This window comes from Gaeumannomyces tritici, assembly GCF_000145635.1.
Source record: "Gaeumannomyces tritici R3-111a-1 unplaced genomic scaffold supercont2.5, whole genome shotgun sequence".
Classification (NCBI taxonomy): domain Eukaryota; kingdom Fungi; phylum Ascomycota; class Sordariomycetes; order Magnaporthales; family Magnaporthaceae; genus Gaeumannomyces; species Gaeumannomyces tritici.
This window is the reverse complement of record NW_008804549.1, coordinates 2,976,035-2,999,022: the sequence shown is the minus strand read 5'-3', so window position 1 is coordinate 2,999,022 and position 22,988 is coordinate 2,976,035. Positions and strand designations below refer to the sequence as shown.

The window sequence follows — 22,988 nt, the reverse complement described above, 5'->3', positions numbered from 1 at the left end:
TTAAAACCCGTACTCGTCTTCATCTTCACTGGAACCGATGGACGTCATCTCCTCGTTCTCGCCGTCATCCCCACATACCCCGTGGTAGGCCATGTCGTCATCCTCCACTTCATCCACGCCCTCGGACGTCGTCTTGGACACACACATTCGAGTCCGTACTCCGTACTGCACCCGCCGTTGCGGCATACGCGCTTTGAGCTTTTGCTGAGCCTTTGCAGGCTCCAACGCTGATAGATGTCGCATACTTCAGGACAGTGCCTCCGCAAGACCATGTTTGCCAACAATGACCAAGCTAGAGAACGCTTCGATAAAATCCGTGCATGCCTACCTAACCGCTGAGCTTTACAGTAGGTGCGACTCACCCACGACACTATCAAACCGACGACTGCTGTAAAAAGGGGCCAAGCTGAAACTCGTCATAGACACAATTCGGCATGTCTACAGACGAGCTCCAGAGCATGCGCGACTCACCTATGACTCTGTCAAGCCCAGCCCTCCTATCTTCACAGATATATAGATCTTCTGAACTATCGATCACCCTGTCAACTAACCTGTGGCGATAAGCCTCTTTTTGCGAACCCTTTACGCCCTAGGGCAATGGCCTGACGATTCCCGACCTTGTTTTTTCCCCGTATTCAAAATTGACTTTAAATTAATGCACATTACCTTTGCCTATCCACCTTGTTATACTCTCCTTATATACATCTCTCTTCTCTTCTTGCTCCTACTGGAGCTGTCCCAGCCTACCAAAAAAACCCGAAATTACTGCACCATGTAATGGCCGACAACATCCTCCTTCAGCAGCAGATGACGGTCAATGACATGCCCCTGGGCTCACAACAAACAAAGTCGAGTGCCGCGCATCAAGCCTGAACCTCGGCCAATCGCATTCCAGCGTTTTGCAGATAACAAGGCCCAGCACACGAGCTGAAACCGCATCTCTACATCTTCAATGCCCGGAAGAAGCCGTGCTATGAATCGCCACCTGCGCGGTAAGTTGAACTCACATTTGTAAATCTTCAATGCCCGCAAAGAAGCGGTGCAGTCAACATCCACCTGTGCGACAAGCTGACTCGGTTTTAACTAATCGCAGAGGTGTTGATCTAGTGCCTTTGGAGCCTCGGGGGTTAAAACTACACGCCAAACATCCCACAGGCCCGCGGCTCTACTGCCAGCTACGCACTCCGGCGGTTGGGGGTCCCCCCGGCCTCCGCCAAAACCGGCTCGTACGGCAGCAACATGGGCTTTGTGACACAGCCCCCCAGCTCAGCTCGGTCCCGGCCAGCGCGGCCGGGCCACGCCCAGGAATTCCCTACGTTTCGGGGATCGGCCTACACGAGCACGTCGGGCCCAACAGCACAGCCGTCGCCGGCCTTGGTGGCCACCGACGCGCACGGCAACACCGCGGCCACCTAGCAGAGTGCACCGCGCGGCCGTACACCGCTCCTTCACGGGCATTGAAGAGGGATGGGCTTTTCTGTCTTCCAGCCCCCGCCTACTTCCCTGCGGTGTTGGCGATGCCTTCACTAGAAGATCCCACCTACATCTGTTGGGCTTTGTTCGGGGTTTTCTCACCCAAGTACACCAGCCTGTCGTTGGCATCGTCTGTCTATATCCACTGGAAGATGGTCAGCCTACCGCCGGCAGTACCTGCCCGTCTTCTCTCTACCTTCCCGCCGGCTCATATCTATACCATGTCGCAACCTCATCATGCGCACCTACACCTTCTTAATCACCGCGAGGAGGAATACAGCACCGCTCCTTGGATCGCCCGCGTGCCTATTCCGCCTTCATTTCTCGTTCCTGTGTCTCACCTAGGCGTAGCGTATATGAATATTTCCTTGGACCGCCGGTCTCTACTTCTCGAGAGTGGTCTGCCGTTAGAATTGAGGGCTTCCCTAAGCCGGGCGACCGCTGCATAAATACCAGTTAGAAAGAGGCCGACGACAGGATAGAGGGCTTCCCAAGTCGACGGGATCGCTATATAATCGCTATCAACAACAAAGCCGGGCACCTTCCGCCTGGGTCCTGTGCCGTTTTGAAGACCTGCGACGGACGACAGCACCGGCTTTACGCCCAAAGGTCGACAGCAGGCTAGGGATTCCCGAAAGGGATTTGGAAATGCGGCGCTCGCTGTTTGATTGAGATCAATAAAGAGGTTGCCAGCCAAGACTGTGCGCCCCGTGAGTGGTCTACAACCAGGACCAAGCTGCCACATGGCTCTCAAGACATACGCCGTCTTCCGGGTTACTATACCCGCCCACATTCGCTTACGAAGGGGATGCGTATGATGTTGAAGGAAAGGTTTTCATCCGGATTTGTAAGCCTGTCGGGTCAGAACACGGTTTTCCCTTTCCATAACCTGAGCCGAAGGAGGAAGAAGCTGAAAAGTGGTACCATCATCACCGGATAGGCGGCTCCAACGCAGTTTGCCTTTCTGTAACATACATTCTGGCCTTCTTCCTCTGCACAATTAGCCTATGTTTACTTTCACCTAGAGCATGTCAGTCTCTCGCGATCAGACAAATGGACAAACACGGACAGGCTAGTAGATGCGGGAAAGGAGAGGGTGTAAAGAGGTATTTGTGCCATCAAGAAACGGCAAGGTTGAACTGAGAAATGGAGCAAGTCGGAAAAAGATCGGGGGTTCAAGTCATCCATGTATTACGACAAGATATAGAAATCCCAAGGAGAACGAGCCAGGACATGACAAACGGGTATACGCCAACAGAAAAGGCCGCCTGCTTATAATCCACCAACGAAAGGAAAGCAGGCCCGTATCAACAAAAAGAAAAAAAAGGTGCGAACGAAGGGGTGGCCTCCCTGGGCCGCAGAGTCTGTCATAATCATCCAAGCCAAAAAGAGAAGTATTACAAGAGAGGGAAGTGAACATGCCGGATTCTGCGGAAAGAACCAGGTGACAGGCGAAAGAGAGAGAAAAGGGGGAAAGAAACCAATCAAGAGCAAGACGCGAGACATTCACCCTCGTCAGAACATTTCATCGTCCTGGCCGGCCGCCTCCCAGCGCTTGGCCGCCGCCAACTTGCGCACCTTCCTGGGGCTGCTGCCGGCACTGCCGCCGCCGTGGCCGACGTTCCCACTGGCATTCCGGCTCGACGACGAGGCGGAGCTCCCCCGCCCCGCGTTGTCGCTGACGCGCAGGCGCTCCATCTTGCGCTGCAGGCTGTCGGCGGCGCTGCCGCCCCTGGGCGAGTTGGAGGCGCTGCCGGGCCCGACGTCCTCGGTGGCCAGGTCCTCGCGCTCCATGAGCGGCTTGCGCTTGGTCGGGCTGCGGCCCGCGAGCTCGCGCTTGAGCACCATGACCTCGCGCCGTAGCCGCTCGTTCTCCTCCTCGAGGTTCTCGACGAGCACGTTCTCCTTGTCGTCGTGCTCGTCGTAGCTGTCGCCCCCGGGCGACGCGACCTGCAGCCGCTCGAGCACCTCGACCTTGCGGTCCCAGTGCTCCTCGCCGCGCTCCTTCTCGAGCTCGAGCGACGCCTTCCAGCGCGCCATCTCCACCACCAACCGCTGCTCGAACTCGACCATGCAGTCCTCGCGGATCTCCTGCTCCAACTCGAGCAGCCTATCCTCGAGCGAGAGAAGCTGCGACTCAGCCTCGACGCGCCGCGACCGCTCCGTCTCGACGGTTGATCGCATGTAGTCGAGCTCCTCCGATAGCCGCGCGATCTCGAGCGCCGCCGCCTCCATAGTGGCCCGCTCGTCCGACGACGCCGTGTTGATAGAGGGTGACAAAGTCCGCTGTATGTTGGGGCTGCCGCTGCTGTGGTAGTACTGAGGCACCGATCCGGACGAGCCGCTCGGAGCAAAGAAGGGGCGATGATGCGAGGTAGGAGACAAGACAGGCGACAACGAGAGCATCGAGCTGTTGGCCATGCTCTGGTTCGCCTGGTGCTGTTGGTGCGCGGCGCCCTTTGTAGCTGTAGCCGCTAGAATGGCCTGGGTGATTGACGGGATACGGGGTGCCGTGACCTCGCAGGCCAATGCGCTGTACCTTAGGATCTGAGATGTTGCGCTAAAGTCACCGTGAGGATCCGCATTGACGATCAAAACACCCTTTTGGGGGGCCCTTCGCGAGGCGTGAGATCTGCTAAACCCAGACGGCGAGGCAAACGTGTTGGAGAACAGGATCTCGGTGAGCTTGCAATGCCGAAAAGATAGACCAGACGGCTGTTGCGGAGCGGTTAGTAAATCGAAGCAAAGACGGCTCAGCGCGTTTAGAGTCCTGTTTGGCTTACCTTGGCAGATTGTCCGGCCGCCGCCTGCAGCTGCAGGCACTGGCCAAAGTACATCAGGCTCTCGTTGATCTTGCCGGCCTCAGCCAGCGTGACGCCAGTGGTTTTGGCATCGCGCGCCCGTTCGCTTCCCGCCAGGTCCACGATGGTGAGCGTGCTACCTCCCCAGGTCGGCTCGCCCCCTGGCCCGTTCCGCCTGCTCTTCCTTCGCTTCTTCACCTCAACACAGAAGAAACCATGGCTCCGGGAGCTGGCGCGGTTGCTGCTGGTGCCTGCCACGCTCCGCTCATGAATACCAGCCTCAAGCACCATCAGTGCCTGGCTGAGGCTGGTGCAAAGAACCTTCTTCAGTCCCGCCACGACCTTGCGGTCTTGCGACTGCTCCGTCGCCTTGAAGAGAAGAGCCCGTCGTCGGTACTCCTTGGTGGCCACCGACTTGATCGGCGGCGTGAGGAGATCGTGGATCGCATTGTTGTAAACCTCGTACATGGAGACCAGCACCACATACTCGGCCGCGGGGTCCGATGCTACACTGATGGAGCCAACGTCGGGAGAGGTTGCGAACGCTGTAGGCCGAGGCAGGAGTCGTCGGTTCGAGGTCGGAGGCGGTGCAGACGATTCGCCCTTAATCACGAGATCGGGTTTAGCTCTCTCATTCTTCCTGGTGAGTGTCGACGCGGTCGCGGCCATGAAATGGCGAGCCGGAGTCCTGGGTCTTGACTGGACCGCTAGGCCAGCAGCCAGACCCGTGATCTTCTTCTTTGGCGTCAAAGGCACTGGCGATGACATGGCTATGCAGTCGTCCTGTTGAACAACCCGAGCACTTTTCGGGCTGTCTGGGAACGCGCCGGGGATGTCCAGGCCACCTGGCGGACACCATAGCACGCTGATTCTTGGTCGAGTAGCTGCCGACCCTTCAGACTTCTGTGTATCGTCCTGCAAACACATGATTGAAATGTCAGGGTCTCCTACATTCATTGGCGTCGGCGCCCTTGAGTTGGGCCGTGACGCGCCGTGTGGGTCAGCAAAGACTGTATCTATGAAAGCCGGCGCGGCTAGGATTGTAGCTTCGGACACGTCCGAGGCAGCAACGGATGCTTCCAGGGACGCGTAGGCGTTTGGGGTGGCGATGTTTTGGCCGATGGAACGGAAGAGCACGTCCAGGGAGAGCTGTGTCATCCCCCTTTGCGTTCGCGAACCAAGCAGCGTGTGTGTCTGCGCAGTTGTGTACGCCGTACAGTTAGCTTCAATCTGCCGTCGTGTCGGGCGTGTAAGTGTCGGGCGAGACATGCCTTGCCGGAGCCCGTGACGCCGAGCGTGGCGAGCAGCGCGTCCGTTCCTTCTCCTCCCTGAGGGCCCAGGACGCCCTCGACAAGAGGCAGCACTCCCGTGCACTGGAACACATCCAGTTGCGACGCATCCTCCTCCAGGACCCGCGTGAAGCAGTACTTCTCCGTCGCATGTTTCCGCCCGTTGCTCGGAGGCGTCAGCGTGACGTGCGTGGGAGTTGCTGCTTCATATTCCGACTCTGGCTCCTCGACGGCCAGGAACCTCTCGCCAGCGCCTGACGCGGCATAAGGCGGGCGAAGACGCAGGAACACCTTGAAAAGGTTATCCTTGGCCGCCGATGGCTCTCCAGAGGCATCCATCGCTAGCGACACGCTACGATTAGATGCGTCGTCGATGTCGAGTGTCGGATACGGGCGGCGCGTGGGTCGTACAAAGTTTCTCGAAGCGACTGGTTCCGCAGATTGTAGTGAATACACGGCGCGCGTCGTGACTAGTATGATGGTTGTGCTGCGTTGACGTCGTTTCGCTGCCGAGGCCCGTTATGCGAGTCCACCGCTGTGCAGGTCGAAGCCGCGTTCCACCCAATATTTTCTTTTCTGCGACCGCCCCAGTCTGGTCTACCGGGCAACCAGCGCCGATAAGACAGCAGCTCCAGAGCTCCCCACCTCGGGCACCCGGCCCCCCTGCCCGGGCTGTGGGGCGCAATGACATGCCTTCTGGTGCCGCAGCCCTGCAGCCACAGACTGGACCCTTGCAACCCAATCCGCAGCCAACGCCATCGAGCATGGGCCACAGCGGCTCACGTAATAAGTTACATGACGTTTCCGACCACTTCACCACTTCACCCATTGCAGCATATCGCATGTGCTCACCGCGTGGGTGACACGGTCGCTCCCATGTTTGAATTGCTGTGCAAATGTCTTGCTCCCACACATTCAGCCCTCTCTGCGTGTCTAATATTTCTCCTCCTCCCTCTAAAGGCCTGCATGTGGTCCATGTCCAACCCCCGGGTTGCCACATCTTTCCACTACAGCATGGCCGGATACCCTCCTGGTGATGGCACCCGTGGCACGCCCCGCAGCATTATTTGCGCGGCTGTTTGGACTACGGCTCGTTGCCAAATCTCCGAGTCATTGAGCGTTGCGCCACGTCAATCTTTGACTGCGGAGACGCGGCCAACACTGTAGAGAGTCACGCCTTTCTCTCTGACTGGTCATACAGGATGGAGGTGACTGGAGTGGTCTCCTCAATCCTCCCCGTTTTGAGGCTCCTCTTTCGCCTCATTTTAGGCCATCCATCACTATCACCTGATTATTGGAGCCACCGTGACTGGACCACGAAGCTGCCACCGACTCCCTACCACAGTCGCGAACTTTGACACGTTCTCTTAGCAGTCGTTGTCCAGCGACTCTGGAGGAGGCTATTCCATGTGATTCCTGCACGGACTAGCCGGGTTTGAAAACCGGACTACCATGCAGTGAATAGACCCAGTGAAAGGCCGTAGCTCAGACAATTCTAATTGGAGCCCAAATTCTTTACATGCAGCATCAAGTCGCCCTATCCTTCCTCCTTCAACTTCATGCCCTTCTCTAGCGTGAACATTCACCATCCTTTCACGTCGACATCCTTTCATTTGAGCCGACGGCTACCTATGCAGCCCGTTCATACAAGTGCAGGCGTTAATTTGAAGGCCATGGAGGGGCTTTGCAAGCCTCGGCCTCAGCAGGACAGTCTGGAGCAAAAGTGGCGACGCCAGGATAACCGTCGGCCATGACGACTATATGAATGGGGTACCTACCATGGCATGCATGCAGCATTAGAAAGGAAAGAAAAACCCTGCTGCGATCTCTTGCGGCAAATTTCACAAGCTCCACACCAGTCAAAAACCGCATTCCTGCAGCATCACGGAGCATCTGACTCCAGCCGCCTGCCTGGGTCACCACAGGTCTGCATTGGAACTCGGGTGTCTGGGGGTGCGATCTGAGAGTAACCTGAGCTGGCTGACTGTAAGGCTGCACGTCTGCTCTCCTCGTCACAATGCATCATTATTACTATTCTTTCAAACCTTCTCATTCATACTCGGCAGCCACTCTCTCCTCGAATTAGGCGTTTCTAGACATGGGCTCAATAAAGTGTTGGAGGCAACAGCCCCACAACGCTACAGAGAGCGTGGGCTGTGTCGGAAGGAAAAAAACGAAGAATGCTACCAGGGCAAGTCCACCGTCGTATTGGCCCCGTGGTTATTCCGGCCTCCATCAGTCGCAGCTCCAGCGCATCGCCTGCACGCAAGCAGGCGGGAACAGAGGAGCTTCGAAATAGCGGTGACGGCGATGGATGCATGTGGTGACAGCGGCTCCAAAAAAGCCAAGGCCCCAGTGCCCTGAGCCAATGGCGACAACCCCCTGAAACCAGCGCCATCCCGGCGGCTCTTGTCAACCGTTCAGATCGGCTTGCCCCGCAAATGGACCTGAAGCGAAGGAGAAAAAAAAATTGCTGCACCACACTTGAAAGTTGAATGCCGCCCGATGGGTTCCACAGGGTGAGCGCAGGGTTCCCCAAACGAGGCCGCAGCCGTCCTCCCTCTGGAGCCCCCACCACGACGAGCAAAAAAAAAGTTTGGGACTGGAAGAAAAAATGGAGATGTCTTCCCCCTCCTTCCGATCTCTCCCCTTCTTCCTTTCCTCTACCAAACACTACCCCAAAACCCAAGACAACGAAGTCGCACTTTTCCACTTTCAGAGAATCAAAAACATAACCAAACTTCGTCGAGATCCCAAGATGCCTTCGGCCGTCGCTGAGCTGTGAACGCCCACTGCGGGACGTGCCCGATTTCTCCTGGCACGTTCCGCAGTCCAGCAGCCTCAACGAGTAGTTCAAATCTGCCAACCTCTCTCGACGAAGTTTACCCAAAGGCCCTTGTGTCTTCGAGCCTCTGCTCGCCCTTGCTGGAAACAGGAGGACGACCCAGAGGTCTCGACGTCGTTTTTGCTCGCGCCTGAGGCCTTCGCACTCTGAAAAATCAAGCACAACAAAAGCTGCCTCGACCTTCGATCTTGGGTTTCGACCTACCAAACAAAACTATCCTCCCAGGCCCTCAAGGCCGTGATATCTCGAGCCGATTATACCACATTGCCCTCGTGCGGTTGGTAGCAAAGACAATTGATAGGGTATGCAGTTTCACCTCCTGCCTGGCCCATGTTTTTTTTTTTACCTGGTCGTCGAATTTCTGCTTCCGTCCCTATTGTGCGTTTGTTCTCACGAATTTGTAGCTTAGGCCTGTTCACCGCCGCTTGTGGCTTGGCAATCGATCTGCCAATACTTGATCACCCCCACTCCCCTGCATAACCCACACCATGTCTCGAAACGCCCGACAAAAGGCTCCGTCCACTCCCAAAGTCAAGCGGCGCCGCCGCGTGTCGGACACATCCTCATCTTCGCTCGACCTATCCGATGATGGCGGCTATTCTGGCGTCGACGATGTCAGCGACTCCGAGGACAACGACGAGGAGGATGTAGAGGCGGCCGAGGCGGAGCATATAATCGACCGGGCGCTGCACAACAAGCACCCTGTCCTGCCGCCTCGGCCTGTTCTGGAATCCGATGACGATGGCGATGACGAAGAAGCCGTATACGACGATGAGAACGATGAGGACGACGAAGCAGACGCCGATGACAACGACAACGACAACGACAACGACAACGAAGATGTCGACGACAACTCCAGCTGGAACGGCATTCTCTCAGATGTTGAAGACAACACTGTCTTGAACCATGGCTTCGTGCCCAAGGAGCCACCCGTCGTAGAGCGCCATGTCCGCTTCGCTGGTGTTCCAGACAGCGATACAGATTCGACCACGTCCGACGTCTCTGACCATGGGGACTTTTTCCCTGACATCTTCGTCGAGCAGACGTCCCTGGACCCCGCATTCCGCCGCGAGATCGAGGATGATCGGGACGACTCATCAAACTCGGGTTCTTTCTGGGACTTCCATGAAGCATACGAGACCGCTTTCAACTCACCTGGTCTGGTCAAAAATGTCTCTGACGATGACACTCCGTTGGCTACCCCAGCGGCCAGCCGCGTCATCAGCGAAGCCTCCACTCCGGTTCCAGACGACTACCAGGATCTGGATGGCTACGAGAGTGAGTTTCTGTGAAAGGAGGAATGAGAGACCATGCACCAGTGCTAATGTGCGTGGGTTCAGCCGATGGCGACACAACGGAGGAAGACGTTCCCGATCCCCCCATCCGCAGGAAACAGCCCGTTCGGCGCGTCCAAACGGTCGAGGTGTCTTCTGATTCGGACACCGAGAAGCCGGCGAAGCCCCGGCGTCGTGGGAAGCCCCGCGTGGGACGCTTTGATCTCGATAGTTCCGGGACGAAACCCATCGCTGTTGTCAACCCAATCTCTCGCAAGATGATGATTTTCACGCCCCAACGACTCCGCCGCCTCGACCTATCCCCAGAGTCCTTCAACCTCGACATGTTCAACAACCCGTCCATGCTTCAGGCGTCTCCCATTCTCAGCAACTCGGGCACCCTGATGTTTGGGGCCATGTTCTCATCCAACACATTTGGTGACTTTATGAACACGCAGCCGGTCGGGCCTGCAGAGGCTTTTTTTTCGGCGACATCGGATGCATTCGCCGATGACAGCGACTCTGAGGTCGACGCGTCGGAAGAGGACGACGCCGAGAAGAGTCTGAAGATTGAGGACTTTGTCACCTTTGAGGAGACGAGCTCCGGGGACGAAGGCGAGGGCGAGGGCGATGGAGGGGACACCAACGCCTGGGAAGACGACACCAACGATGGCGTAATGTCAACACCAGGGCGACGACCCTCGACGGCCGCAAGTGCCGTCAGCGACGCCAATCCCGACATCCACCCGCTCTTTGCGCATTTTGATAGCAACTCGGATGCCGTCGGGGCCTTCCGTCGCAACCAGGTGAACCAACAGCTCATTTTAAGCGACAAGGCGACCAAGGAGTCGCTTCTTTTCTCAAACGCATACTCGATGGGCACGATTAGGGGCGTTCGGAGCGATAGCCTCAGCAACCTCGCAGCCCCCCTGACACCGGCCCGCAGGCGGAAAAACACCATGGACATGCACAGCAACCTCCAGAGCAGCCCTCTCGAGAACATGTCCCAGAAGCGCAAGGCCTCGTCTAGCATGACCGAAGCGAGCCACAAGAGGCATAGGAGCATTTCCGATGTCCAGTCACTGCAGATATGATCCTGTTGTGGCCGGTGCTCAGCAAATGCCCAACACAACAAACACGTTGAAGGACGGCATGACTGCTGTCTCGTGACAGAGACAGTCAGCCCATCCCTGGCCTCAACCACTCCCTATTTCTGAACCTTTCTACTTTGTCATTTGTTTTACCTTGTGGCCAACCCCTCTGGCCCACCTTTACTTCTTGGCTTGAACCTTCTTAATGCTTCTCACAACCCCTCGTCTGTTGCCTTTTGCTTGGCCCCCAAGGAATGATAGGACGGCTGTCGATATGGAATTTCTAGACAAAAATCGGCATGTATTCTCGTTGGTTGGGCTACATTCTGGTTCTGGTTCTGGTTCTGGTTCTGGTTCTGGCGTGCTAAATACCCCGGGCGATGATAGAGCGGACGGCAAAAGACAAAACGGGACACCACGGATAGACTCGGCCATCTGATGGAACGTGCGGGTTGGGCTGTGTCATTCATGAGATGTGAAGGCGCACTGAAGTGGCCAGGAATTAAAAGCAACACAAAAGCATGGATTCTCTTTGTTTTGATAGCATGGCCGTTTTCTTCTTCCTTTCTTGCTCTGTTTTTTGATATCATTAGCAATAAGCCTGGATTTTCAACCCGATGTTGGCTGGTGTGATTGAGCGATCTCTCGTGATGCCGCGTTGTGCGTTCCCAGGGGTGGGCAATTCACCATGGATCTCGCTGATTGGGGCAGTGCTGCGTGTGTATACGGTGCAGCGGCTGGTGTTTTGGCGCGATACGACAAAGTATCCAGACTGTGCTGGTGGAAACAGGTTGGCCACAACCCAAACCCGGCCATCAATCCAGCCCCAACTCCAACCTCTCCTCCTCTGCCTCACCCATCGCAAGTGAAGAAGGCTGGTCCTCGATCATCAAACCGACGAGCAGCAACGCCAACATCCATCGATCAGATACCTGCCTAAATTAGGTAGCTACGTAATTAGCGGGGTTCCCAGGGTCCACCCAAGCGCCAGGCGGGAGCCGCAATTGCTCAGGCTACCCATCCATATTTCTTTTTTACTTGGGCGACACAAGTGTCGTCATCGATCGTCGCCAGACCACCCTTCACCACGCCCACTTGAGCTGGCCTTCGTTCGCAAAAGAGGCGGCCCCTTCGTCTTTGCTACCAATTTCCTCCTCGGTTACAAATTTCTCCATTCACCATGACTTGGGAACTGAGTCGCCGTCGGTTTATGAGGACGGCCAGCAGCAAATATCTCTTTGACCGAGTGGTAAGTCCAACCCGCCTCCACCCGCTGCTTGTCCTGCCAACCACCTCGCTCCCATCCGCCCTCTTCTTTTCCTCGTCAAGAATACACACAGCAAGGGGACTATCCGAGTGGGGACTCTATTGTCTTATTTCGACTTTATCTCCCTGGCCCTTGTCGTCCCTCCCCCACCTTGACAATTCGCTGCGACGGCCACATAATAATTACCTACCTCTCGGCTGGCAACTACACCCACGCATCTCACTGACACATGCGCGCGACCACCTACACGCAGCCTTTGGTCAACGCCCTCATATTCCTAGTCCAGATGGCCGTTGTCGCGCGGCTCAGCTCGCGCTTCAATGCGTACTACGATGAGCGTCCCCGTATGTCCAAATCTCCTAGCACTCGTTCTGAATCCGTAAACGGCTACTCCGCCTAGAGCACGTTGGAGGCGCTAACAAGCCGCCCGCCCTATCGCAGTCTTGACCATGATGGTGACCAACTCCATCCTCGGAGGCATCGCCGACACGGTTGCCCAGTCCATCACGGCGATCCGGCAGCGGGCCAACCGCAAGGGCCCCTTCCACCCAAACCCCAAGGACGACCCGATCGCGGTCGAGATACACGAGCTGGACCGCAAGAACCCGCTTAGCGACCGGGACCTGATCCCGGACTCGCGGGCCCTCCCGCCGCCCTTTGACTTTGAGCGCCTGACGCGCTTCATGGCCTATGGCTTCGCCATGGCGCCCGTCCAGTTCAAGTGGTTCAAGTTCCTCGAGCGCAGCTTCCCCATAACCAAGACGAGCGCCTTCGGCCCCGCCATGAAGCGCGTCGCCATGGACCAGCTCCTGTTCGCCCCGTTCGGTATCGCCGCCTTCTTCACCGTCATGACGGTCGCAGAGGGAGGCGGGCGGCGCGCCGTGTCGAGCAAGCTGCGCGACATGTATATTCCTACCCTCAAGGCCAACTATATCATCTGGCCCGCTGTTCAGGTCATCAACTTCCGCCTGATGCCCGTTCAGTTCCAGCTGGTGCGTCTATAAACCCCGCCCGCCGTTATATTTTTGGATATTGCTCACACATGCCTGCCTCCCATTTCAGCCTTTCGTTTCCACTATCGGTATCGCCTGGACGGCGTACCTCTCGCTCACGAATGCATCCGACGAGCCCCAAGAGCTCCCCAACTCGCCGAGTGTCCGCTACTCTTAAAAACAAGCGGTTTGTCCCCGCACTTCCGCAGTGGGATGGAAGGGAGGCATGTGTTGGTGCGGCAACTCCTGCTTCTGCACCCACCACACTCGCTCCCAAAGGAACATGATGAATGGGCGTGGAGTGACCGGAACAGGCTCAACAGTGACCTGATCCGGTTTACGCCTCTTCGCCTCGTGGTTCATGCAGTGCCACATGAAGTTTCTTGTTACGGCATTCAGGGCTGTTATGCTGTGTAAAATTTCGCCCCAATGTTCATACGTCATCCTTTTTGCCTATGTCTTCGTTGTTGTCCAATTATCCCACTGGGGTGGCGTTTGGCTCTAGCTCGGATGAGCTAGGACCGCGGGCTATGGATCCCACGGTTGGTCTTGGGTTTGGTCCTTTTGTTCCTGCATATAGAACGTACTCAACAAAACATAGCCGTACATGCATATGTAGATCTCCCTACCCCGAGCGCCCTCGTGTAGTTTGATCAGCCGAAATCACAAGTCCGGCGTATGCATCCTAGCAGTTCAGCAATTGGACAGTGAAAAGCTACTATATCACCTGATAGTAGGGAAGAGGTGCGTTGGGAAGGAAAACTGGTGATGAGGCGTGGAGTCAGAAACGTCCGAGTAAGCCGGCTGATTTTAGACTATCCTGAGCTGGAATGGGCATCAGTAGTATTAAAAGAACCCAAGACCGACTCCGGCCTTTGCCGTATAGGAGACGGACTGCTGGCGTGACGGTGCTCGTCGAGGCCAATCGTCGAGAGCACGAGGGAACTGGTGGGCCAACCATCACGTCACAATTCCCCAATTCACAGACGCGGTTGAGCCCCACCACTTCTACCCCTCCTCCGCTACTGCGTCAATTTAAAGCTCCTCTGGGTCTAAGAGCTCCAGTGCCTGGCCTGATAGACTGCTGCGGTGCCATTGCCGTCGAGCCCACCCTGATCCATCTCAACGAGCTTTTTTTCTTTTCTTCCCGTCCTCGGATTCAGACTCTTGCTATTTCTGGAGCGATCGATCGACTCTAACACCCAAGCCCAGACTCAAAACAAGACAGCACAAGATGTCTCTCGCCAGCAAGCTCTCCATCACTGACGTCGACGTCAAGGGCAAGCGGGTTCTTATCCGCGTAGGTTTCCTGTTGGCCCTTGTCGTCCGCCCAATTTGACATGTTCCTTGCCCCCCGGAGCCCAAGAACATGGGTTGCTATTCTTGTCTCCTCCACCCGCCAGCCTTGGTACTCGCAAATGTGAAGGATCAGAAGCCTAGCTCACATATGGCGAGCCCCTCTAGGTCGACTTCAACGTGCCTCTTGATGCGAACAACAAGGTCACCAACAGCCAGCGCATCGCCGGCGCCGTGCGCACCATCGAGTATGCCCTCGACAACGGCGCCAAGACGGTCATCCTGATGTCGCACCTCGGCCGGCCCAACGGCTCCCCCAACGCCAAATACTCGCTCAAGCCCGTCGTGCCGGAGCTGGAGAAGCTTCTGGGCGGCAAGAAGGTCACCTTCGCCCCGGACTGCGTTGGCCCCGAGGTTGAGGAGATCGTCTCCAAGGCCGCCGACGGCGGCGTCGTGCTCCTGGAGAATCTGCGCTTCCACATCGAGGAGGAGGGCAGCGCCAAGGACAAGGACGGCAACAAGCAGAAGGCCGACAAGGCCAAGGTCGAGGAGTTCCGCAAGGGCCTGACCAAGCTCGGCGATGTCTTTATCAGTAAGTTCTAGGGACTGCGCGCTCAAGAGACGCTCGCCTCCGCCTTGCTAACACGACTTGCGTTTGCTAGACGACGCCTTCGGCACGGCCCACCGTGCGCACTCCTCGATGGTCGGCGTTGACCTGCCGCAGAAGGCTGCCGGCTTCCTGATGAAGAAGGAGCTGGACTACTTCGCGCAGGCCCTCGAGTCGCCCAAGCGCCCGTTCCTGGCCATCCTGGGCGGCGCCAAGGTGTCGGACAAGATCCAGCTAATCGACAACCTGCTGGACAAGGTCAACACGCTGCTCATCTGCGGCGGCATGGCCTTCACCTTCAAGAAGACGCTCGACGGCATGGCCATCGGCAACTCGCTGTTCGACGAGGCCGGCGCCAAGACAGTGCCCGAGCTCATGAAGAAGGCGGAGAAGAACGGCGTCAAGGTCGTGCTCCCCGTCGACTTTGTCACGGCCGACAAGTTCGACGCCGAGGCGGCCACGGGTGCGGCCTCGGACAAGGACGGCATCCCTGAGGGCTGGATGGGTCTCGACTGTGGCCCCGAGAGCGTTGAGCTGTTCAAGGGCGCCATCAACGACTCCCAGACGATCCTATGGAACGGCCCCGCTGGTGTGTTTGAGTTCGACGCATTCGCCAAGGGCACCAAGTCGACGCTCGATGCGGCAGTTGAGGCCTGCGAGAAGGGCAAGATTGTCATCATCGGTGGCGGCGACACCGCTACTGTGGCGGCCAAGTACAAGGTCGAGGACAAGCTGAGCCACGTCTCGACCGGCGGCGGTGCGAGCCTGGAGCTCCTCGAGGGCAAGGAGCTGCCTGGTGTCACGGCCCTGAGCAGCAAGTGAAGGTGTGATGGGGGAGATGAGGCCATGTCCCCCGCGTCACGCCTTTAACCATTCTTTTTCTTCCATCCCTAGCTACTCCCACGATTGATGCTACGAGAGCAACCGTAATGGGCCAGTCGTGCTTTGGAAGGGATCAGGTTTGAAGCAGTCAAGCAGCTATTCAGAGCTTGGGCCGACCTGACCGTTTTAGTCCTCCTACTAATGAATAGAAGAAAATAAAAAATTGAACAAAAAAAGAAACCAACATACCAATGCATATTGCCTCGTGGCTAGTACAGCCGACGACTGATGAACGCCTCTTACGTAAAATAACAGCTCGATGGGTTGCACGTCTATGTCAGTTGGAAATTCACCAATGTTCCGGGACCTCTATTTTGGTATTATTTGGGAGGCTTGCAAGGTCGCCGTGTCTATAATTGGGTAAGGCACCGGCCTCGGCCTCCTGGCGTCTGGCCCTCGACTTGATTGCACCTCCATGCCATCCCGTGTGCCCACATCAACAGTTGACTCGACCGGATCATCTGCGCTTCGAGGCCTCGACCTTCTTCAGTTCCTCCCTAGATGGTAGATGTAAAGTCAGGATCATGGCCCATCAAAGACGAAACGGGTGTGGATGATGAGTCCTCGGGCCTCAACGTACTTAAGTTGCTGCGAAAAGTCATCGCTCGTGTCGTCGTCGTCCCATGACTCCTCCCACAGGTGCTTCTGGGTGGTGGCCTCGTTGCTGGCGCCGCCCTCGGTCTCCTCCATGTCCCAGTCTGGATCCGGCGGCGAGATGGGAAGACGGTCAGCTTTGCTTGCCCAGAAAGCGATAAGGAGAGAAAAAGAAAAAGAAAAAGCTCCCTCCCCACATCTCGCCACTAGAGATGATTTGACCCCCCCTCCTCAAAGCTCCCAAAAAAAACCGGCGGGACGGGATTGCTGCAAAAACGTACCGTCGACGGGGAAGTCCTCAAACTCGTCGTCCTCCTCGAGCGCGGCCGACTTCTGCTGTGTCTCGGGCTTGGCGGCCTGGTCGGCCGGCTTGTCGTCCTTCTTCTGGCCGGCGGCGGGCGGTGCCGAAGATGCCATGCTTGCTGTGTTTTGGGGGGACTTGTGCGTCCGCTGTGCTGCTCGATTGTTGGTCGGGGGAACGGGGCAACCGCAATCGGTGTCTTCGGGTGTCGGGGAGTTGTGATGTCCCGTCGGCTGAGTCGTCGACAAGCACTAGAGGTGCGACTGGCTGGGCTGGGCTGGACTTGGCTGGTCGTCGTCGTCGTGGGTGGGCGGCGATTTTGGGGGTGCTGCTACTGCTGATGGTGGATGGCGGCATACGAGCTGGATGGATGGGAATTCGGAATGCGGCTGGAAGCTCGGACCACCCCGGCGTCGTTGCGTCAAACCGCGATTGCCTGTTGTGCCTGTGCTTTCCAGCGCCACTATGTTTTTAGCGCGCGCACCACCTGAGCCGACCCTGCGACCCTGGCTGTTCTCGTGTGCCCTGGATTGGCGGTTTCGGGGAGTTTGTTTATTAATTGGCCCCATGTCGACAGCGCAGAGATTGCTATTTACTCGGCCCAAGTGCGCCGTTTCCACAACTCGGAGTGGTAGGTCGATCTGACCAACAGCTCTAAATCGGAGATGGATACAGCGGAAGACAATGACAGGCCCCATGTTAACGATAGCACTGAGGTCTGCTCGTGGAACTGGTGCGCGCTGCAGAGCGCACCCCGAGAGTCGGCTGGTGATTGGTCCCATCATTGCCGCACTGGTTCCTATCATTTGGCACTTGTCATCTCTCGCCAATAATTGAGCGCACTTCGCAACACACCCATCCCCCAGGGGTGAGGCTTCCTGATGGACTGGGGGAGATGCCTACGTCACCACTCACAGCCTCTTCTACTAACCCACCTACACATAACACCTCACGCATTCGACGTAAGCACGGTTCGGGGAATGCATTCTTATTGTTCCATCGAATACGAGCAGTAGACCCCTTTTTTTGCCCGGATAATTGCCTGTCCTCCTCCCAATCCGTCCAGGGCGGGACACCAGGCACAACGTCAATAACGACAGCTTTACAGGGAGCCATCCTTCCCATGCGGCTGACTCCCAGCCCACCTCGCCCCAGCGTGTCGAACGGTCGAGCCTGCGAGGCGTTTCAGGGCTCTTCCCGTCCAGCCTGACCCTAGCACACGCCCATGAACCCCCGTCTTCCCGCTCTGGAGGAGCAATTCTTTGTTTGGGACGGAGCCTATTTCACGACTGACCAGGCCAGGTCTGTGTGCGCTGGGGCACAGGCTCTGCGGGGACTGCCTCGGGTTTGTCCGCGCCTTTGCCTGCCCACTTGTACCCAGCTAGCGGTTTCCCTTTAAACCCTAGCTTACGCCCACTCGGCGCATGGTGCGGGTGCCTTGCTTAACTCCGGTCCGTGTTTGTTGTTGGCGCAGTTGGGCCACTTGATATTCTTGTTTTTCTTGCAGACCTTTTTTCCTCCTCTTTGCCCCTTTACTACACGATCCTTTCTCTGGTTGACTACCTAGACGCGGCCTTGGGTGGAAAGGCATCAGCCCTGTGGTCCGTCCTAGGACTGACACAACTGATACCTGATACCTGTCTCCCTTTGCCCTCACTCACCCCTCTATCTGCCACCATTGATCTCTTCGAACCCCTTCCACAGCTGCTACACAATGTCTCTCAGATCGTGGTTTCGCAGCTCCGCGGCGCCCTCATCGAAATCGTCAAGCCGCTCAACCACCCCTGCCCCCAATGGCGAGCCATCACGGAGCGCCGAGGAGCGCAAGGCCCACGACATGAATGACGCACTGCGGTCCATGGCCCTGATTATGAACGATGACCCAGAAGGCGCCGAGGCGCTGCTTCGTGAGCGCGGCGACGCAAGCTCGTTCCATCAGCTGGGTCTTGGCGTGAGCATATTCATACGCTCCATCTTGGGTTTCGAAAAGGAGGTCATGACGGAGGCCTCGATGCGCTTGATAGAGTGTGAAAGCACATCGTGGGCCGATAAGGTCAAGGCCGAGAAAAAGGGGGCCATGGCCGGTCAGCTTTATCCTGCCGGGTCCGAGTTTGCGCTCGTCTATGCCGGCGCCCTGCTGATGAACGCCATCGTCGGCGTTCTGCACGAGAGCTTGACGGATGCCATCAAGGGATTCTACAAGCTAAGGAAGGCCTACGCCATCATGGATAGCTTGGCTACGGCCGAGGAAGCCCTAGTAAGAGAGCACGGCAGCAAAGCCAAGCCGACAGGGCTGGCCTCGGCACCACCGGCAGGAGACGTTGACGAAGCCGACTTTGCCGAAATCAAAGCCCCCGATCCAAAACCGGCCTCTCGCTTAGGTGGCGAGGAGGACGCAGACCTCGAGTTCGTTGACGCTTCCGAGGCCCTCTCGGAGGCACCAACCCCAGCCGGCTACGGTGGCCACATGGGAAAGATGCTAGGGGGCTCTCCTGCGTCAGGCGCAGCTACGCCGGCGCTGGAGAAGCGGCTTGCCGAACTCCAGCTTTCCTCGTCAACGCCAAGCTCAGGGGCCCGCACTCCCCCCGAGCCTCTAGGGGCGGGACCGCCGGCCGAGGCTGGCATTTTTACAAATCCGGTCGACATCTTTTGTCACAGTGCCAATAACATGTTTTATGGCATCCTTCTTCTCATCCTCTCAATGGTGCCCCCGGCCTTTTCCAGGCTGCTTTACGTTATCGGGTTCAAGGGCGATCGGGCACGGGGTGTTTCGTCTCTGTGGAAGAGCACCTCATATCACAACGTTATGGGTGCTGTGGCCGCAATGGTACTCCTGGGCTACTACCACGGAGTCATGGCTTTTACCGAAATCCTGCCCACTGAGCGCGATATCGAGGAGCTGGCAGACGAGGACGAGATCGTGGGCTACCCACGAGAGCGCTGTGCGAAGCTGCTCGGCACGATGCGCGAGCGATACCCGGACTCTGGGTTCTGGAAGCTCGAGGAGGCGCGCGTGCTCGCCAACGAGCGCCGGCTGAGCGAGGCGACCGACATGCTGGCGAGCAACAGCGAGTCCAAAATGCGCCAGGTCGCGGCCCTGAACGCGTTCGAGCTCGCCCTCTACGCCATGTTCTCGCTCGACTGGCCGCGCATGCACGCCGCCTTCCTGCGCATGATCGAGCTCAACGACTGGAGCCACACGATATACTACTTCATCGCGGGCTGCGCGGAGCTCGAGATGTACCGCGACGCCGTCCACGCCCTCGCCAAGCTCGACGCCGACGCCGCGGGGGCCGAGAGGACCGAGCTCGAGACAAAGGTGCGGAGGCACAAAAAAGGCGCCGAGGAGCTGCTCCGCAAGGCGCCGACGGTCGCGGGCCGCAAGCGCTTCATGGCGCGGCAGCTGCCGTTCGAGGTGTTCACGACCCGGAAGCTCGCCAAGTGGGAGGCGCGCGCGGCGGCGCTCGGGGTCGACCTGGCCGACGCCATCGGGGCCAGCCCGGCGGCGGAGATGATCTACCTCTGGAACGGCGGGAAGCGCATGCCGCCCGACGTCGTGGAGGCGGCGCTCCTCGTCCTGGCCTGGGACAGGTGCACAGCCCCCGCGGACAAGCTGCCCAAGATCAAGGAGGAGGTGGACGAGATGGGCATCCAGGGGCTCGGCACGGCGGCCTTCCTGAGGCAGGTCGGCAGGAATGAGGAGGCCAGGAAGATACTTCAGGGCCTCACCACGCTTGATCGGTATGTGAATTTATTCTCGCCGCGTTTCCCCCCAACTCCATGCCTGCCTTGCCGGGACTTTTTTTTTCGGGCCATATCGTGACGACTTGACTCGGAAGCTAACTTTTACCACCAACAGTGCTCTGTTCAAAATCAGCAACAGGGAAGACCACGTCTTGCCCATGGTCTCATACGAACTGGGCGTTCTGGCGTGGACCGAGTGCTGCGAGCCGGGCCACTGGCCCTCGGGCGCCGACGAGGTGGACGAGCACCGCAAGACCAAGGCGGATGAGTGCCTGAGCCTGCTCGAGACTGTGGCCGCGTGGGAGACGTATGTGTTGGACGCACGCTTCGGCGTCAGGGTTCAGACCGGGCTGGACTCTGTCAGGTGGTTGAAGACTAACAAGGGCTGGCCATGAGGAGCTCGTTTGGCGTTCAGGACACAGGCAGTGTCCCGTTAGATGCTCTTGGCAGATTTCATGGCAAATCATCTATTGGGCATAGATGACCTACTTTTGTGGCGGTTGGGGCGTCGGGCAATATTCTTTAACATGTGCACACGAAGCACCATAACATGATAGACAATGTCTCCTAGATTTTCCAACACACATACCAAGACTAAGAATATACGACCCTACTCTAAGTTTTTGAACATTGCATTGATGAAAAATAGCTTAGGAAATGCGAGGAAACTAGCAAAGTCGCCGGAATCACCAAATACGCCTCAACCAACTCCAAGCATCCTTCCAAAGCGGTGAGATACATATCCTGACAAGGAAAATAACGGACAGTGGGCATTCAACTCACAGTTCTCGTTTTCCTCGTCCTCTTGGACCTCCTAACCCCCTCGATCCCCTGCTGAATGAAACTCATGCCACTATTGGCAGCGCTCTCCCCACGCTCCTTGACACGGTGCTTTTCGGCCTCGTCCTTGACGTCGTCCACGACGTCGCGGCCCAGGTTCGTGCCGCAGGCCCAGTCCAGCAGGCCCCAAGCGCCGTAGTTGCCGGCGCCAGCGCCGCAAAAGTGCGCAGAGGTCCGCCTGGCAATGCCGCCCATGACGATGCCCGGTACGACGCTATATCCCGACATGGCCAGCGTCTCCTCGGCGGTGACGAGGGCGGCGAAGAGCAGGAAGGTCAGCAGGTGCGGGCGCAGCAGCAGCGCGGGCGCGTACAGCGGCGCGAAGCGGTGCAGCAGGAAGCTGGCCGGGTGGTCGGCGGCCAGCAGCAGCGCGTAGGGCGCGGCGCGGGCGCGGCTGCGGGCGTGCGCGCCCCAGCCGGCGTGCCACCTCCTGAGCCGGTTGTTGCCGCCGCCGCTGCTGCCTCTCCGGGAAGGGGAGAAGGAGGAGGAGGAGGAGTGCAGGATGTGGCGGTGGATGGTGTAGGTGAGGCACTCGCGCATGGCCAGCAGCAGCGCCACGTGCTTGACGATGCCCCAGGGCAGCGGCAGGGTCGACGTGGTGGGGAACACGGGCCCGGCGGCGGGGCGGAGGGCGGAGTGGGCCAGGCCGACGGCGGCCTGCGCGGCGGCCTCGAGGGCCAGGTTCGCGACGGCGAGGCCGAGGGCGCGCGCGAGGACGGCCGGGTCGCGAGGCGGCAGGGACGCGGCCCCGCCCACCTTGACGCCCCCCGCCAGGCTGGGGAGCAAGGAGTCGAAGGCGAGGGAGAGCAGGGCCGGGGCCAGGTACAAACCCAGGCGGACGGCGAGGGTGCCGACCAGCTCGATGCGGAGCGGGCTGTGCGACAGGACGAGGGTGGTCCAGGTCATGTAGAAGAAGAGGAGGTTGAGCGACGTGGACCACGAGGTCACGCCCGGTGCCAGGAAGTAGGAGGCTATCGGGAGGGAGAGCAGGATGTCCATGTTGCCGGCCGGGGTGTGCTTGGTGGCATGCGCAAGATTATTTTTGGGATCACTTGGTTGTGATGGCGAGGAACGTGACTGCACGGCTCGGCTTGGGGCAGGGTGTGATATGTTGGAGATTCTTCCACCATGTAGGTGTGTGGTTCCGGGATGAGATACCACAAGTCTGCCCTTCACTCGAAACAGCGAGGTGGACGTTGGTATTCCTGCATCTTGCAGCCCATCATGGATGTCGCTGCCCGGCCTCACCATTCAAGTTGGCTTGGCAGAGTGATGACGTCGTCTCGCACATCCTGGCAAATGGCAAACAAGACGATCGCTCTTAGCTAAGCCGCCCACCCTCCGGACTCTCATTAGGCACCAAGACAGGCTCGTAATTTGCAGCTGGCCAACATCCAGTCGATATCACATGACAGCGCGCCTATCCCCATTCGTTGTCCCTGTAGGGGCAGGTTGCCTCAACGCGTTCCTCGGATCGTCATTTTGATATGCCATCCGACGTACGTAGGTCCAGTACGCATCCCCGCGTCATCAATGCCTGCCGTACCAGCACCGTGGGAAACGTGGGCTTGGCCTTGTTTCGCACCCAGAGGGTTTCCACAAAATCATTGTTGCTGCCCACGATGCAATGTCGCTTCGGTGACGGGGACGATCGAGGACAGCATGCGGCTGGCCGTGCTCACTTGGAGTTCG

General features: G+C 57.9%; 10 protein-coding genes across 10 annotated transcripts; 6 read left to right on the top strand and 4 right to left on the bottom strand.

Moving 5' to 3' along the window:
• On the bottom strand, nucleotides 1-243 carry GGTG_10008 (hypothetical protein; the record flags this gene model as incomplete). The annotated part of the gene is made up of 1 exon (XM_009227869.1): nucleotides 1-243. One exon carries the CDS (start codon nucleotides 241-243, stop codon nucleotides 1-3), a length of 243 nt encoding a protein of 80 aa, XP_009226133.1.
• Nucleotides 244-952: 709 nt separating this feature from the next.
• Nucleotides 953-2,304, top strand: GGTG_10007 (hypothetical protein; the record flags this gene model as incomplete). Its single annotated transcript, XM_009227868.1, has 2 exons — nucleotides 953-992; nucleotides 1,156-2,304. 2 exons carry the CDS (start codon nucleotides 953-955, stop codon nucleotides 1,920-1,922), a joined length of 807 nt encoding a protein of 268 aa, XP_009226132.1. The 3' UTR covers nucleotides 1,923-2,304.
• On the bottom strand, nucleotides 2,269-6,568 carry GGTG_10006 (kinesin family protein). The gene is made up of 4 exons (XM_009227867.1): nucleotides 5,546-6,568; nucleotides 5,226-5,468; nucleotides 4,257-4,877; nucleotides 2,269-4,188 (listed from the first exon to the last, which is right to left on the bottom strand). Exons 1-4 carry the CDS (start codon nucleotides 5,900-5,902, stop codon nucleotides 2,989-2,991), a joined length of 2,421 nt encoding a protein of 806 aa, XP_009226131.1. The 5' UTR covers nucleotides 5,903-6,568; the 3' UTR covers nucleotides 2,269-2,988.
• Nucleotides 6,539-7,018, top strand: GGTG_10005 (hypothetical protein; the record flags this gene model as incomplete). Its single annotated transcript, XM_009227866.1, has 1 exon — nucleotides 6,539-7,018. The coding sequence occupies one exon, from the start codon at nucleotides 6,539-6,541 to the stop codon at nucleotides 6,728-6,730; it is 192 nt and encodes a 63-aa protein (XP_009226130.1). The 3' UTR covers nucleotides 6,731-7,018.
• Nucleotides 7,019-8,148: 1,130 nt separating this feature from the next.
• On the top strand, nucleotides 8,149-11,391 carry GGTG_10004 (hypothetical protein). Its single transcript, XM_009227865.1, has 2 exons — nucleotides 8,149-9,686; nucleotides 9,749-11,391. Exons 1-2 carry the CDS (start codon nucleotides 8,897-8,899, stop codon nucleotides 10,774-10,776), a joined length of 1,818 nt encoding a protein of 605 aa, XP_009226129.1. The 5' UTR covers nucleotides 8,149-8,896; the 3' UTR covers nucleotides 10,777-11,391.
• Nucleotides 11,392-11,574: 183 nt separating this feature from the next.
• GGTG_10003 (hypothetical protein) lies at nucleotides 11,575-13,706 on the top strand. The gene is made up of 4 exons (XM_009227864.1): nucleotides 11,575-12,022; nucleotides 12,294-12,384; nucleotides 12,482-13,032; nucleotides 13,103-13,706. The coding sequence occupies exons 1-4, from the start codon at nucleotides 11,954-11,956 to the stop codon at nucleotides 13,208-13,210; spliced, it is 819 nt and encodes a 272-aa protein (XP_009226128.1). The 5' UTR covers nucleotides 11,575-11,953; the 3' UTR covers nucleotides 13,211-13,706.
• A 356-nt stretch (nucleotides 13,707-14,062) lies between these two features.
• On the top strand, nucleotides 14,063-16,015 carry GGTG_10002 (phosphoglycerate kinase). Its single transcript, XM_009227863.1, has 3 exons — nucleotides 14,063-14,332; nucleotides 14,497-14,920; nucleotides 14,991-16,015. The coding sequence occupies exons 1-3, from the start codon at nucleotides 14,267-14,269 to the stop codon at nucleotides 15,755-15,757; spliced, it is 1,257 nt and encodes a 418-aa protein (XP_009226127.1). The 5' UTR covers nucleotides 14,063-14,266; the 3' UTR covers nucleotides 15,758-16,015.
• A 259-nt stretch (nucleotides 16,016-16,274) lies between these two features.
• On the bottom strand, nucleotides 16,275-16,828 carry GGTG_10001 (hypothetical protein; the record flags this gene model as incomplete). Its single annotated transcript, XM_009227862.1, has 3 exons — nucleotides 16,275-16,314; nucleotides 16,398-16,515; nucleotides 16,693-16,828. The coding sequence occupies 3 exons, from the start codon at nucleotides 16,826-16,828 to the stop codon at nucleotides 16,275-16,277; spliced, it is 294 nt and encodes a 97-aa protein (XP_009226126.1).
• Nucleotides 16,829-16,893: 65 nt separating this feature from the next.
• Nucleotides 16,894-21,075, top strand: GGTG_10000 (mitochondrial outer membrane protein IML2). The gene is made up of 2 exons (XM_009227861.1): nucleotides 16,894-20,453; nucleotides 20,572-21,075. Exons 1-2 carry the CDS (start codon nucleotides 18,427-18,429, stop codon nucleotides 20,849-20,851), a joined length of 2,307 nt encoding a protein of 768 aa, XP_009226125.1. The 5' UTR covers nucleotides 16,894-18,426; the 3' UTR covers nucleotides 20,852-21,075.
• GGTG_09999 (hypothetical protein) lies at nucleotides 21,008-22,935 on the bottom strand. The gene has a single exon (XM_009227860.1). The coding sequence runs from the start codon at nucleotides 22,545-22,547 to the stop codon at nucleotides 21,231-21,233; it is 1,317 nt and encodes a 438-aa protein (XP_009226124.1). The 5' UTR covers nucleotides 22,548-22,935; the 3' UTR covers nucleotides 21,008-21,230.
• Between the last annotated feature and the right edge of the window lie 53 nt (nucleotides 22,936-22,988).

What these genes read in the sequence shown, in the direction of transcription:
- GGTG_10004 (XM_009227865.1), top strand. Translation starts at nt 8,897, where the DNA reads ATGTCTCGAAACGCCCGACAAAAGGCTCCGTCCACTCCCAAAGTCAAG. An exon ending in GGATCTGGATGGCTACGAGA is followed by an intron (nt 9,687 to 9,748) that starts GTGAGTTTCTGT and finishes GCGTGGGTTCAG; the next exon opens with CCGATGGCGACACAACGGAG.
- GGTG_10000 (XM_009227861.1), top strand. Translation starts at nt 18,427, where the DNA reads ATGTCTCTCAGATCGTGGTTTCGCAGCTCCGCGGCGCCCTCATCGAAA. An exon ending in GGCCTCACCACGCTTGATCG is followed by an intron (nt 20,454 to 20,571) that starts GTATGTGAATTT and finishes TACCACCAACAG; the next exon opens with TGCTCTGTTCAAAATCAGCA.
- GGTG_10003 (XM_009227864.1), top strand. Translation starts at nt 11,954, where the DNA reads ATGACTTGGGAACTGAGTCGCCGTCGGTTTATGAGGACGGCCAGCAGC. An exon ending in GTACTACGATGAGCGTCCCC is followed by an intron (nt 12,385 to 12,481) that starts GTATGTCCAAAT and finishes GCCCTATCGCAG; the next exon opens with TCTTGACCATGATGGTGACC. An exon ending in TGCCCGTTCAGTTCCAGCTG is followed by an intron (nt 13,033 to 13,102) that starts GTGCGTCTATAA and finishes CTCCCATTTCAG; the next exon opens with CCTTTCGTTTCCACTATCGG.
- GGTG_09999 (XM_009227860.1), bottom strand. Translation starts at nt 22,547, where the DNA reads ATGGTGAGGCCGGGCAGCGACATCCATGATGGGCTGCAAGATGCAGGA.
- GGTG_10002 (XM_009227863.1), top strand. Translation starts at nt 14,267, where the DNA reads ATGTCTCTCGCCAGCAAGCTCTCCATCACTGACGTCGACGTCAAGGGC. An exon ending in GCAAGCGGGTTCTTATCCGC is followed by an intron (nt 14,333 to 14,496) that starts GTAGGTTTCCTG and finishes GAGCCCCTCTAG; the next exon opens with GTCGACTTCAACGTGCCTCT. An exon ending in GCTCGGCGATGTCTTTATCA is followed by an intron (nt 14,921 to 14,990) that starts GTAAGTTCTAGG and finishes TGCGTTTGCTAG; the next exon opens with ACGACGCCTTCGGCACGGCC.
- GGTG_10006 (XM_009227867.1), bottom strand. Translation starts at nt 5,902, where the DNA reads ATGGATGCCTCTGGAGAGCCATCGGCGGCCAAGGATAACCTTTTCAAG. An exon ending in GCGTCACGGGCTCCGGCAAG is followed by an intron (nt 5,469 to 5,545) that starts GCATGTCTCGCC and finishes ACAACTGCGCAG; the next exon opens with ACACACACGCTGCTTGGTTC. An exon ending in CGGCCGGACAATCTGCCAAG is followed by an intron (nt 4,189 to 4,256) that starts GTAAGCCAAACA and finishes GCTCCGCAACAG; the next exon opens with CCGTCTGGTCTATCTTTTCG.